The sequence below is a fragment of the Rhineura floridana genome, chromosome 10 (genome assembly GCF_030035675.1).
Source record: "Rhineura floridana isolate rRhiFlo1 chromosome 10, rRhiFlo1.hap2, whole genome shotgun sequence".
NCBI lineage: Eukaryota > Metazoa > Chordata > Lepidosauria > Squamata > Rhineuridae > Rhineura > Rhineura floridana.
The window spans coordinates 84,604,940-84,618,473 of NC_084489.1; the positions used below are offsets into that span (position 1 = coordinate 84,604,940).

At 46.6% G+C, this 13,534-nt stretch overlaps 1 protein-coding gene across 1 annotated transcript in view; it reads left to right on the forward strand.

Annotated features, from left to right (window-relative positions):
- ZBTB47 (zinc finger and BTB domain containing 47) overlaps window positions 1-13,534 on the forward strand; it is a 55,618-nt gene that overhangs the window by 33,093 nt on the left and 8,991 nt on the right. The window contains exons 2-5 of the mRNA XM_061586016.1: window positions 1,227-2,666; window positions 10,576-10,723; window positions 11,365-11,480; window positions 13,079-13,223. Coding sequence (XP_061442000.1) covers window positions 1,227-2,666; window positions 10,576-10,723; window positions 11,365-11,480; window positions 13,079-13,223 — 1,849 coding nt within the window. The remainder of the gene's footprint in view (window positions 1-1,226; window positions 2,667-10,575; window positions 10,724-11,364; window positions 11,481-13,078; window positions 13,224-13,534) is intronic.

The window sequence follows — 13,534 nt, forward strand, 5'->3', positions numbered from 1 at the left end:
AGCCAAAGCTCTCTGGGCAGTTTACAATTAAAACATTAAAAATATACAAATTTAAAAACACATTTTTTAAAAACAATTTGAAAACACATGAGAAGAGGAAAGTCTTAACTTAAGCCTGGTGCCGAAAAGATAACAGTGTTGGCGCCAGGCGCACCTCGTCGCAAACATTATTCCATAATTTGGGGGCCACCACTGAGAAGGCCCTCTCCCTTGTTGCCGTCCTCCAAGCTTCCCTCGGAGTAGGCATCCAGAGGAGGATCTTTGATGTTGAGTGTAATGTACGGGTGGGTTTGTGTCGGGAGAAGCATTCCATCAGGTATTGTGGTCCCAAGCCGTGTAAGGCTTTATAGGTTAAAACCAGCACCTAGTTCCTAGGGAGAAGGCAAGCGCAGGAAGGACTGAGGAGGGTGGAGATGACAGAGAGCAAGCAAGCAAGTGAGGGGGTATGGTTATGAGGGGCGTGGCATGACTTTATCATGAAGGGACCCTGCACTTCTGAATTTGCCACTACACCACCGGGAATCACATGCTGGAGGGCCCCTAAAACACTCAGTGCTTCTTGGTAGGGCTGGCCCTACTATTAGGCAGAATGACTTGTCTGCCACAGGCACTGATTTGCAGTAAGGCGGCAAATGCTTAGCTATTTGATTTATTGTTGTTGTATTTTTACTGCTGGTGGGGGGCTAACTTGTTTGTATTGTCTTGACTGGGGGGGTACATTTGTTGCCTTGATGCAAGAAGCAAAATATCCTGGCCCTGATCATGATTTGATGCATAGTTGGTGTGCTAAAACCTAGATCAGGGGTGGCTGGTGCCCATTTGAGACTGGTGGGGCGTAAGGCAGGTAGGCCAATAGTAGATGGCGCCAGAGCCAATGACAGGCAGAGCCAACTAAATCTAGGTTTGACCCCAACTTCCTCCTCCCTGCTGAGTTCTGCGAGGGTCAACTCTGAGATCAAGACGCTAGCAGGCACTCCCAACCCTTAGGCTGGTTATAAGTAAGAAGGGAGGCAGTTTGGGGGGGAGGGGACTGGCTGAGGACAGACTGAAGTTAGTGGGGCAGTGCCGCATTTGCCCAAATGGACCAGCCTGGTTGATCTTAAACATCTTGGTGGTGGGACATAGGGGTGGAACCCACCTCGAGTGTAGGCCATTCAAAGGGAAAGAAGGAAGGGTGCTTATACACACACACAACTTCTTAATCTTTTCCTCTTTCCTTCTTACAGCTGATAGTAGAAAAGACAACTGACTACCCCGCCGCTGAGTACTCTCTGGTGGAGGATGTAGCCCTCCATTTCACGTGTTTGATGGACAGACTGAACGAGCAGCGCCTGTTTCAGCCAGACCTGTGCGACGTGGACATTGTCCTGGTGCAACAGAAGAGCGTCTTCCCAGCCCACAAGGGAGTCCTTGCTGCTTACAGCCAGTTCTTCCACTCCCTCTTCACCCAGAACAAGCAACTCCAGCGTGTGGAGCTTTCTCTGGAGGCCTTGACCTGCCAAGGTCTCCAGCAAATCCTCAACTTCATCTACACCTCTAAGCTTTTGGTCAATGCCTGCAATGTGCAGGACGTCTTGAACGCCGCCGCCGTCTTGCAAATGAGCAACATCGCATCTTCCTGCCAGGAGCTGATCACCACCAGGTCTCTCGGCTTAGCCATGGCGAGCAACATGGCGCTGACCCCAGACAACTGCGGCAAGAGTATCCCATCTCAGTTCTACTGCAGCATCAAGCAAGAGATGGATCCGCCACACCCCAAGATCTACGCCCGGGAAGGCAACGATCCATATTCTGTCCGCGTGGAGGATGGTGCGGCATGTGAAGGCAACCAGAATCTCCCTGCCATCGCCGGTGAGAAATATTACAAGGAGGAGAAAGATAGCGGCCCGCCAATCTGCAAGGTGGAGGGTGAAGAGTCCGAGGTGGATCTGAGCAGCCAGGGCTCTTACAACCGGGGCGAGCAGATCATTGTGGAAGTCAACCTCAACAATCAAACCCTCAACGTCTCAAAGGGGATGGAGGGGAAGTCTTCTGCTGCCAACCAAGCGGCTACCGTTGCCACAGTTATTGGGCAGCCTGAAAGGGAAGGGTGCCCTGCGGAGGAGGAGAGAGAGGAGGAGAATGGGCAAGGTGAGGAGGAAGAGGACAATGGCCAGGTGGAGGAGGAGGAGGAAGAAGAAGAAGAGGAAGAGCACACAGAAGAGGAAGACCTGGAAGAGAGCACTGAGGAGGAGGAGGAGGAGGAGGAGGATGAAGATGGTGAAGAGGTGTCAGAGGTCAAAAGGGAGAAGTCTGGGCTACCCCATAAGCCCAGCAAGGCCTCCTCCAAGGCCACCAAGGCTGCCATCTCCACCAGGTCCCAGGAGACGGCCAAGGTTGCCATGGCAATGGAAGATGAGGAGGAAGCAGAGGAGGAAGGGGAGGACCAAAGAGGCAGGAAGAGGAAGAAGGAGCTGGATGGCCTTGGCCAGAAGGTGAAGCTTGAGGAGAAGCCGCACTACTCCTGCAAGAAGTGCCCCAGGGTGTTCAACAACCGCTGGTACCTGGAGAAGCACATGAACGTCACACACAGCCGCATGCAGATCTGCGACAAGTGTGGCAAGAGGTTCCTGCTGGAGAGTGAGCTGCTGCTGCACCACCAGACGGACTGTGAGAAGAACATCCAGGTGAGGGCGGCCCTCGGTGCCTCGCGGTGTTTCTTTTTTCCCATGAGGCCACTCTTTCCCGACTAGCCAGGGGTGGGAGCACGGGGCGCGCTCTGTGGAACTGCGGGCAGGTGGCGGGTGGTGTTGCAGAGGAAGCAGGCTTACACTAAGTTGGACCGCTGGCCCATCTAGTCCAGTACCGTCAACACTGTCCGGCAGCAGCACTCTAGGTTTTCAGGCAGGGGACATTCCCAGCCCTACCTGGAGATGCCGGGGATTGATCCTGGGAATTCTTGCATACAGGTGCTGTACCACTGAACAGTTGCCCTTCTCCAATGTGGTGCCCTCCAGATGTTTGGGATGACAACTCCCACAGCCGTGCTTGCTGGGACTAATGGGAGCAGTAATCCAAACCCTCTGGAGAGAACCAGGTTAGGTGAGGCTGCCATAAGGTACCTGATGACAGAGTTGTAGGAATGAGATTATATATATATATATATATATATTGAGGGAAAGGCCAGAAAGTACTAGACGTAGGTCATTTATTTATTTATTATTTGATTTATATCCCGCCCTTCCTCCCAGCAGGAGCCCAGGGTGCCAAACAGAAACCCTAAAAACCTTTTAAAACATCATAAAAAAACCTTAAAATACATTAAAACAAAACAACATTAAAAAATTTTTTTAAAAAAAGCTTTAAAAACATCTGTTTGCTTCATAGGTAAGAGCAGGGTGTTTGCTTTGCATGGAAAATTAGAATAAAGATCGAGAATCGTAGAGTTGGAAGGGGCCTATAAGGCCATCAAGTCCAGCCCCCTGCTCAATGCAGGAATCTAATTTAAAGCATCCCCAACAGGTGGCTGTCCAGCTGTCTCTGGAGTGCCTCTAGTGTTGGAGAGCCCACCACTTCCTTAGGTCATTGGTTCCATTGTCATACCGCTCTAACAGTCAGTAGGTTTTTCCTGATGTTCAGTCGAAACCTGGCTTCCTGCAACTTGAGCCCGTTATTCCATGTCCTGCACTCTGGGATGATCGAGAAGAGAGCTTGCTCCTGTGTGACAGCCTTTCAAGTACTTGAAGAGTGTGATCGTCAGTCTTCTCAAGGCTAAGCATGGCCAGTTTTTTCAATTTCTCCTCACAGGGCATTGTTTTCAGTCCCCTGCTATGATGAACTGCCCCAAAGAGGTCTTTTCAAGATGAACAGGACAATTGCTGTGAATTATGGATTGGGGTGGGGGAGAGAGATTTGATTCAGTTCTCATTTAAAGGTGAAAGTACCAGATTCACACTTTGCAAAACAGTACATGAACCAAAACAGCCATCCTCCCACAATTCACATATTTCCAGGTTTTGCAATGCAGCCAAGCAAAGCCTACCTGGAAATGCCAAGGACTGAACTTGGGGCCGTCTGCATGCATTACTTATTCTATTTATGGGTCACTTCCTGTGAAGCATCTTGAAGTGATTTTACAATATAATTATAGATAGATAGATAGATAGATAGATAGATAGATAGATAGATAGATAGATAGATAGATAGATAGATAGATAGATAGATAGATAGATAGATAGATAGATAGATAGATAGATAGATAGATAGATAGATAGATAGATATGTATATATTCAAATCCAGTACAGATAATGAACTGAGATACAAAATCTCCACTTATTTGTTTGTTTATTTATTCATTATTTGATTTATATCCCACCCTTCGTCCCAGCAAGAGCCCAGGGCGGCTCCTCACTTGTTGAAAAAAAAGTGTTCAGCAGGTACCAAAAAAGCAATAGAGATGGCACAATGCCATCTGATGCATAACAGGAAGGCGTTCCAAAGGGTGGGTGCCACCACACTAAAGGCCCAGTTCTGACATCATATGGAATGGACCTCCTGACAAGATGGCATCTGCAGGCTTTCTGCACAGCTCAGGGATCAAGGATGAAACAAACTTTTATGTATCCTCTAAAAGAACCATTGAGCTACGGCCCTTCCCCACGTGTTTTCAGGGTGGCCTGGCTTCAACTTACCCATGACATGTTGGTAACATTGGTTGCATACAGGAGACTAATTAGTCTAATGGCCTCTGTACCACCTGTCCATGGAGTACCTAGGCCCTAAGTAACATCCTTACCATGCATTGAAAGCTCTCTCATCGCACTTTAACAATGATGGCTTCTTCTGAAGCAGGGCAGGGTGGGAAACCTGGTGCCCTCCAGATGTTGCTGGACTACAATTTCCATCGTCCCTGCCCATTGGGCCATGCTGGCTGAGGCTGATGGGAGCTGGAGTCCAACAACATCCATAGGTTACTAGGTGCCCCCATCCTGTAATTTATGGGATTTACTGCCACAAGGTTTCTCCATGGCCACCCTTTAAAAAGGGGATTAAACAAATTAATGGAGGGGGTTGGTCTATCAGTTGCGATAATTATCCAGTGTAGTCATATGGAACCTCCATGTTCAGAGGCAGTATATCTCTAAATCAGAGCTCGGAAAAGTTACTTTTTTGGACTACAACTCCCATCAGCCCCAGCCAGCACATGCTGGCTGGGGCTGATGGGAGTTGTAGTTCAAAAAAGTAACTTTTCCAAGCTCTGCTCTAAATGCCAATTGCTGGTAGGCAATGGCAGGGGAGGGCTACTGCTATTGTGTTCTGGTTGTAGGCTTTTTGGAAGCATCCGGCTGGCCACCTGTGGGGAAAAGAAGGCAGAGCTAGATAAACCTTTGGCTGTTTTTATATTGAGGCATTGCCCATGCACTTTCTCACCAATCCCTGGAGCTTTGAGGGCTAGAAACTTGCTTTGTTACAGAAAAGTAGAAGTTATCTGGGTGCTTTCCTTACACCCAGTACCAAAATCTTATTGGCACAGTGATCTCCAAGCAGCGCCACCTCCAGAAAGCCACAAAATGCAGTTAGCATAATGTTTTTAAAGGGAATTAGCTGATGGCTGTATGCCCATTCTCTGGCCAACATGTATTAAGCATCCCTCTCTGCAGAGGATGATTTTGGAACTGTGGTTTTTGCAAACTGTAACAAGATGGCCTTCTCCTCTGAAAAGGCGAACCCATACATGAGCAGCCCAATCAAGATTCTCACATTATCCAAGCAGCTGCCGCACAGGACTCCATTCCACACAACTCCTTACAGGAGACATAAGAACATTAAGAAGAGCCCTCTGGATTAGGCCAGTGGCCCATCTAGTCCAGCATCCTGTTATCACAGTGGCCAATAGAAAGCTTGCAACACAACTCTCCCCTCCTGCGTTTAACAGTATCTGGCATTCATAGACATATGACACTAGGGGCAGATCATAGCCAGCAGGGTTATGAAGACCACATGGATCTGTATAGTGATCCCTTTGCCACCTTTCGCACAGGGTTAACCATGTCCTAGGCTGCATGTCCTAGGCTTATCTCATGAGATTTCCTGGATGCAGATATCACTGAAGTCATGTGAAGTCCTTTCATTTTTCAGTCCAAAATCTACGACCTATCAATGCCTGGGGGGGGGGGAATGCCTGTTGGCATGGGGAGGAGTTGACAGGAGAGGGGGGAAGGTTTTCTCTTTTTTTGCAAGATAGGTTGCCAATTATCCAACTGCATGTGAACCCGAAATAGCAGAATCTGGGTGCACTTCCAAACCACACTGGTGCCCCTGTTGCCCCTGTTGCCCTGATCAGTAAAGTACCTCCCTGAGGATTCCCCACAAGATTTTTGCTTTTCCTGTACTCTATACTGTATACAGCTGCGGAAGTGCAGGCTGCTGGCCTATACTGGCCTGCAGCCAATGTTATGTTGGCCTGTCCTGGTGCCGGTTGCTTGGTTCTCCTTTCCCAGGGTCCACAGCCAACATCCTTTACAAAAGGAGCCCAGGGCACATGCCAGTGCTGTGATGTCACTCCTGGCATCAAACGCATTCACTTCTGGATTGGGCTGAGAATGACAGGGAGGATGCCTTTGAAGATTGCCTTGTTGCTGCGTGCTGAATAGCCACTAATCCCTGTGCTGGTTGCCTATTGAAAGGTCACTGGAATGGGTTTGCACTGTTGGGGGGATTCCAAGACTGTAGGTGTAGCTGTGCCCCACATCTAGATGGTAGGGGTCTCTTGCCGGGCAGATCCGAACAGTTAAAGAGTTTTCCTTCTGACAAGCTTGCAAAAGTGGTTTTATAGTGTATGCAGCTGCGATGCCGGTTAGTGGCCGGAAGTGTAATTGCATGCAAGTGGGAGGGGACCGCTTTAGAGTTGAGTCTGTGGGTCAACAGCTGATTAGTAGCAAGAAAGACAGAAGATGGCCTTTAGTCGATCCATATAGATCAGTAACTTTGTGTGTGTGTGCACGTCTGGCCAAGAGGCAGGAATCCAGTTGGAAAGTGTTGACATGGGGCCGAAAGTTGGGTTGGTCAGTCTTTCATAGCTAGGCTGTACCAAGGTGTGGCCCACTTCTGTGATTGGATGCCAACCTCTCCTTGCCCAATGGTGCAGTTCTGTTGCAGGTCAAAGGTCAACCAAGGGAAACAGAGGGATTGTGGGCTTGGGAAATGTAGTTTTTGCCACCTCCTTCTGTTTTAGCCTAATGTACTTCAGAGGGTTCTTAAGTGCTTGGGCCAAAACCACCCTGTGAGCTTTGGGGTGAGTGGGAGATTTAACTGTGGGTCTCCTAGCTCAACACTCTGACCACGGTGCTGTGCTGACTTCAAGTTGCACCATGTGCTGACTTGCTGTCTGCAGGCAGAGTTCCTTAAAGACTTCGAAGTAAAGACTTTCTTTTTCAACCCAGTCTTTCTCCATATTGTGTTTCTATATGGTTTTCTTGTTAAATTGCTAACATTGTTAAATTTCTTTGCGATGTTTTATGGGAAGCGATTCATAAATCGAGCAATCCCTTAGCTAGAATGTCTAAGTTACTATCTGGTTTTTAAAAATGGTCTGTCCTTCTGTGCCTAGGCTAGAGCTTAGGATCCTCTTGCCTTCCACATGTTGCTGGACTGCCCCAGCCAGCGTGGCCAGGGGTGACAGAAGTTGTGGTTTAAAAACATCTGGAGGGCGACCACAGCTCTGCTGATACTGTTGGACTACATCTCCCATTATTCTTAACCGTTGGCCAAACTGACCAGGGCTGATTGGAGTTGGAGTCCAACAGCCTCTGGAGGGCAGCAGGTTCCCCACTCCTGGTCTAGGAGAAAGATGCTGTGGACTGTCTGGATTAGTTTTGATTCAGATCTCTTGTTTAAGACTAGTAGAGAAAACCTCCTGGCAAATGTTTATCAAATCACTTATACTGAAGCACATTTGTGGTTCACAAATTTATTTTATTTATTTACTCCTCCTCTCAAAACGAGCCCCGGGCAGCGAACAAAACATCTTTAAAACATTTTTTAAAACATATCTTAAAAAAAACTTTAAAACAATTCCAACACAGATGCAGACTGGGATAAAGTCTTTACTTAAAAAGCTTGTTGAAAGAGGAAGGTCTGCAGTAGGCACCAAAAAGACAACAGAGATGGCGCCTGTCTAATATTTAAGAGGAAGGAATTCCAAAGGGTCGGTGCCACTACACTAAAGGCCCAATTCCTATTTTGTGCAGAACAGACCTCCCGATGAGATGGTGTCTGCAGAAGGCCCTCACCTGCAGAGCACAGTGATCAATGGGGTATGTAAGGGGTAAGACGATCTTTCAGGTATCCTGGTCCCAAGCTACATAGGGCTTTGTACACCAAAACCAGCAGCTTGACCTTGGCCCGGTAGCTAATGGGCAACCAGTACAATTCTTTCAGCAGCAGGGTAACATGGTGATGTTGTGCCCCAGTGAGCAGTCACATTGCTGCATTTTGTACCAGCTTCCAGTTAATAAATATTTATGATTAATTTGAATGTGACAAGTCGACATTTGGCCAGTTTTATGCTAATAGATTTCAGGGGCAGTTCCTATGCACTCACTTGCACTGATGTTTAGGAGTTTTGTATAGTGTAGTACTGGCAAAGTGCAGAGTAACTGTGTTATCTTTCTGTGTTCAGGCTTGATCGGTCTTGACCATCTCCTTCCAGTCTGTTAAGCATTGGCAGTCCTTGGCCCCTTCCGTTAGCCTGAGTTATGTTGGTTGCTAAGTAAGCAAATAGGTCTCTGATGAAGATGAGGATTGGTGTAGTGGCTGCTGATGTCACAAAGGCACTGACAGCTAGGGATGGTGTAGAATATTCACAAAATCGGATTTGGTATCGAATTCTGGGATAATCCACAAGCTTGTCTCATCGTCAAACATGCCTCCCTGGGCTCCTGCTGGAAGGAAGGGTGGGATATAAATCAAATAATAAATAAATAAAATAAAAACAGGCTCCCACACTTTGTGTGCCTTAGCCACTGTTTTTTTTAAAAAAAAATCCGCTGCAAGAAGTACATAATTATTTACATAATTATTTTTGTAATCTGCTGCTGCTGCATACATATAGAGCAGCATAAGAAATAATGGAGAAAATTACGTATTTTTTTTTAAAAAATAACAGAAAAAAAGGGAGAACCAGGAATTGCGATAACTAGTGGGACAGAATTTATAGTGAATTGGGAACTGGCAGCCATTTGAAGGACTGAAAAACGGAATGGAATCAGATAGCGAACACAATCCCTCCTGACAGCTCCCTAAAGTAGAGGAAAGCAATTGCCACGTGCAGCTCATCTAGGAGAAAGGGGAATTTAGGAATGGGGGTGTCATTCTTTCACAGATGAAAGATGTCAGGTTCCCCAATAGTCCAGTCTGTTCCTTTCCAGAGGTCCACAAATTCACTTGCCACAGTGAGGAATCCGCCAGATGACCTTTTTACTGAGCTTTCATTCTGATTTGCTTTCAGGATGTTTCATGTGTCTTCTCGTTAGCCATTTGTTCATCCCAGACTTTTCTGTGTCTTTTTCTATCAGTATCCTAACCACAAAAAGTCGCTGTATTTTTTAAGCGGATTGGTTGCTTCGGGGTGATGGAGCACTAATCCACTTTCATTGTGCAAACCTAAATTTCCTGGTATGTGCTTGTATCCCTCTTGCAAAATATTAACAGTTTGGAGGCACCATGAGAGTCTCTCCTCTCCCAACATGTGGGACATCGTAGCAGGAAGTTTTTGTGGGTTGTTGGGTTTTTGTTTTAATATTCTGACAGATTTTATAGCTCAGAAACTCATTCTACCAATTATGGTGGGTGGGGTTTTTTTTTGTGGGTGTATTTTGCAACATGCCGTTGATGCAGTGATTGTGCATTAGTGGTGGATTTATACTGGACCGTCTACATATCATTCCACTTTATTAGTTTTTCTGCAATGGTTCCCTGGTATTATTGCATGATTGCCGTCTGGAGGGGCACTCTTATGTTATACAGTAGGGCCCCGCTTCCCGGCGCTCTGCTTCCCAGCGTTCCGCTAATGCGGCAGCTTTCATTCCCCGTTTTAAAGCCGATTTTGTGGCATTTTTGCGCGATGCGCCCCATTATACTCAATGGGGTTCCACTTTATGGCGATTTCCGCTTTGCAGTGGGGGTCTGGAACGGGACCTGCCGTATAAGCGGGGCCCACCTGTAGCAGGACAAAAAACAGAACAGAACCCTGAACATTTGTGGTATAAAAAGTTGCAACATTTCAACAGGAAGTTATAGGGCATGCACTGATTGGAAACAAAGCAGTATATGCAGCACAAAAGTGGGTTTGCACATAACCACCCCAATACAGTCATGAGCAGAAAACGTCATGACTGAACAGTAAAAAGGGTATTTGCAAATTCTGTGCTGTTGCAAAGAACTCTAAATGCTTTTGCAAGCCACAACAAATTTTTATGCTAAGAATACTAGCGAGGAACATCTGTGGAAATCAGCCCAGCTCAGGTTTCCTATTTTCAGGTTCAATAAGCGACTTCCATGGCACAGGATAGCTTGACTCTCCTCCTTCCTTGCAGTGCATAACTTGCGGGAAAGCCTTCAAGAAGCTCTGGTCACTCCACGAGCACAACAAAATAGTCCATGGCTACGCGGAGAAGAAGTTCTCCTGTGAGATCTGTGAGAAGAAGTTCTACACGATGGCGCACGTGCGGAAGCACATGGTTGGTAAGTGGGCCGAGGGCAGAGCTTGGCAAAGTTACTTTTTGAACTACAACTCCCATCAGCCCAATCCAGTGGCCATGCTGGCTGGGGCTGATGGGAGTTGTAATTTTAAAAAGTAAGTTTGCCATGCTCTGGCTGAGGGGGCACGTGCATGGGCAGCTAGGCTTAGCATATAGGGAGCCACTAAGAGCATCATGCGCCAGGCAGTGCATCATTGCTGTGCAGGCATCCTAGCTTCTATCAGGCACAAATCAGGGTGCTAGGTTTTGCCCTATGAAGCCTTAAAGCTTGGTTTTATATTGTATTTTTTATTAAAAATGTAACTTGTTTTTAATATTTGTTTTTATTGGTGTTTAATGAATGTTTTAGATGGGTTTTTGTAAACCTCTTAGAGGTCTGTTTTTTATGTAAGTGGTGTATAATTTTTGTTAAATTAAATTTTAAAAAATGCTTTTATATCCCCACACATTGTGAGTTAGCATGCCAGGGAGAAAGATTCTAGGTCTCCCTGGCCTGCTAGATTTTTATGTGTACATGGAGACCATTCAAATTTGTGGTCACTCACAACTGCAGGATCACATGGTACCAGCTCTTGCCAACCAGCTTTACTCAATAACCATGATTCTCTTCTCCTTGCTTTGTAGCTCATACCAAGGACATGCCCTTTACCTGTGAAACATGTGGAAAGTCATTCAAACGAAGCATGTCTTTGAAAGTGCACTCGCTACAGCACTCGGGGGAGAAGCCTTTCAAATGTGAGGTGAGAACAAGTCTCTGTACCGAAGCCCCTTCTGGTTTCCATCCTGTAGGTTATGCATGCCTTTTCCTCCCTGCCTGTGACGCAGGTGAATGAAGAAGGAGGCGGTGATTGCAATCTAGGAATACACCCACCCACAACGTCACTGGGCAGGTGTGGATACACCCATCCCCCCATTGCCAGGACTGCCTGCATCTGTTTTCAAATGGACACATTGCAGAGTAATGCACAGTCAATCTGCAATGACTTTTTGTTTTTAGAACGAAACCAGTTTAAGAAGCACTTTTCAGGAGCAAGAAATACACAGTAGATCTAGATTGCGTGTGGACAACAGAGAAGAAACAAGTACTGATTCTAGAATAAAATGTTGTGTGCCATTGCATGCCATTAACCATCCCACTTCACACATTGCTGGCACCAGGATCTGTCCTTCCACTCCCAGCTTCCATTAGCATCTCTCTAACCCCGGAGACTTGACTTTTCTTTTTACATTTTTGGCAACTACAGGCAAGAATGCCTTTCAACTTGTCGACCGAAAGGCATGACGACGTTTGCTCCAGTCTGGATTTTTTGAGCAATTTCAGCAAATCATACATAACTGTCTCTAGAGGTTTCTTTCAGTAAATTGTCTTCAGTTGCCCCTGAGGAATGTTCGACTTGAAGCATGTTTGGCCTCAACCTGCCTTGTTTCACAAGCACCTCTTCCATTCCTGCGACCAATTTCAGTCATATCACTGTATCCGTTGATAGTGAATTCCTTCAGTTTATTATACCTTCTTTGAAGAAATGCTTTCTTTTTTAAGTCCTGCCAATTTATCCTTTCTTTCTCTTGTTCTCTCCCTCTCTCTAAATGAACTGAAAGAAACAAACGCAAAGAAAATGATGGTAGTGGGATCATTGGTCCAGCGCCCCCTTTAGGTTGCACCGTGACACACCAGATGAAGGGCAATGCTGCAGCATAAGAGTGTCCTTGCAGTCCAGGGGCCAAATCTCTCTCCCCTCCCCTCTAAACATGCATCTGGCTCCTGGTGGCTGTGCTAGATTTTAATCAAGGAATGGTAAACGTTTTGGCTCCAATTTTCTCCTGCAAATGAAAGCAAAATAGCAGTGCTCTTAGCAACAGAATGAAAGCCAGCGAGCTGTGTAGTTTTTAGAGTGTCAGACTAGGACCTGGATGACCCAGGTTCAAATCCCAACTCAGCTGCGAAACTCACTGGGCAACTTGGGCCAGTTGCACTCTCTTGGCTTAACCTACCTCTCAGGGTTGTTGTGAGAATAAAATGCAGTTGGAGAGGACAAGGATGTAAGCCGGTTTTGAGCTCCTGGGAGGAAAGGGAAGATATGAAGGCTGGACTAGGTCAGCCTTTCCCAACTAGTGGGCCACCAGATGTTGTTGGACCACAATTCCCATCTTTCCTGACCATTGGCAACGCTGGCTGAGACTGATGGGAGTTGTGGTCCAACAACATCTGGTGGCCCACTAGTTGGGAAAGGCTGGACTAGGTGGACCTTTCGGTCTGATCCAACAGAGCCCATCCTTCCTTTCATGCAAGTTCCTTTCCTCTTTTTATTCTGTACCCCTTCGTCCTCTCCCTTTCCAGAATTGCAACGAGCGGTTCCAGTACAAGTACCAGCTGCGTTCACACATGAGCATCCACATTGGTCACAAGCAGTTCATGTGCCAATGGTGCGGGAAGGACTTCAACATGAAGCAATACTTTGATGAGCACATGAAAACTCACACAGGTAAGGGCTCCGTGGCTAAGGGTGGACAAGCCAGACCGTTTCTGTTCCCCTCAGTTTCTTGCTTTTCCAATCTTGAGTTCAAGTCTCCCCATTTCCTCAGCTGCACACAGTACTGACGGACCAGTCTCTGTGACCTCATGAACCTGCCTCTTCTGTCCTGCCCCATATGCAGAGCGGTTTTGCAACCCTCTTCTTTAAAATTGATGTTTCTTTGGGGGGGGGGACACAAAGAATTAATATTTTAATTAAACAAAAAGAGTGTTTTTGATGTAGAGTTGATATTAAGTTTGTACACAGCCTTATACAGGTTG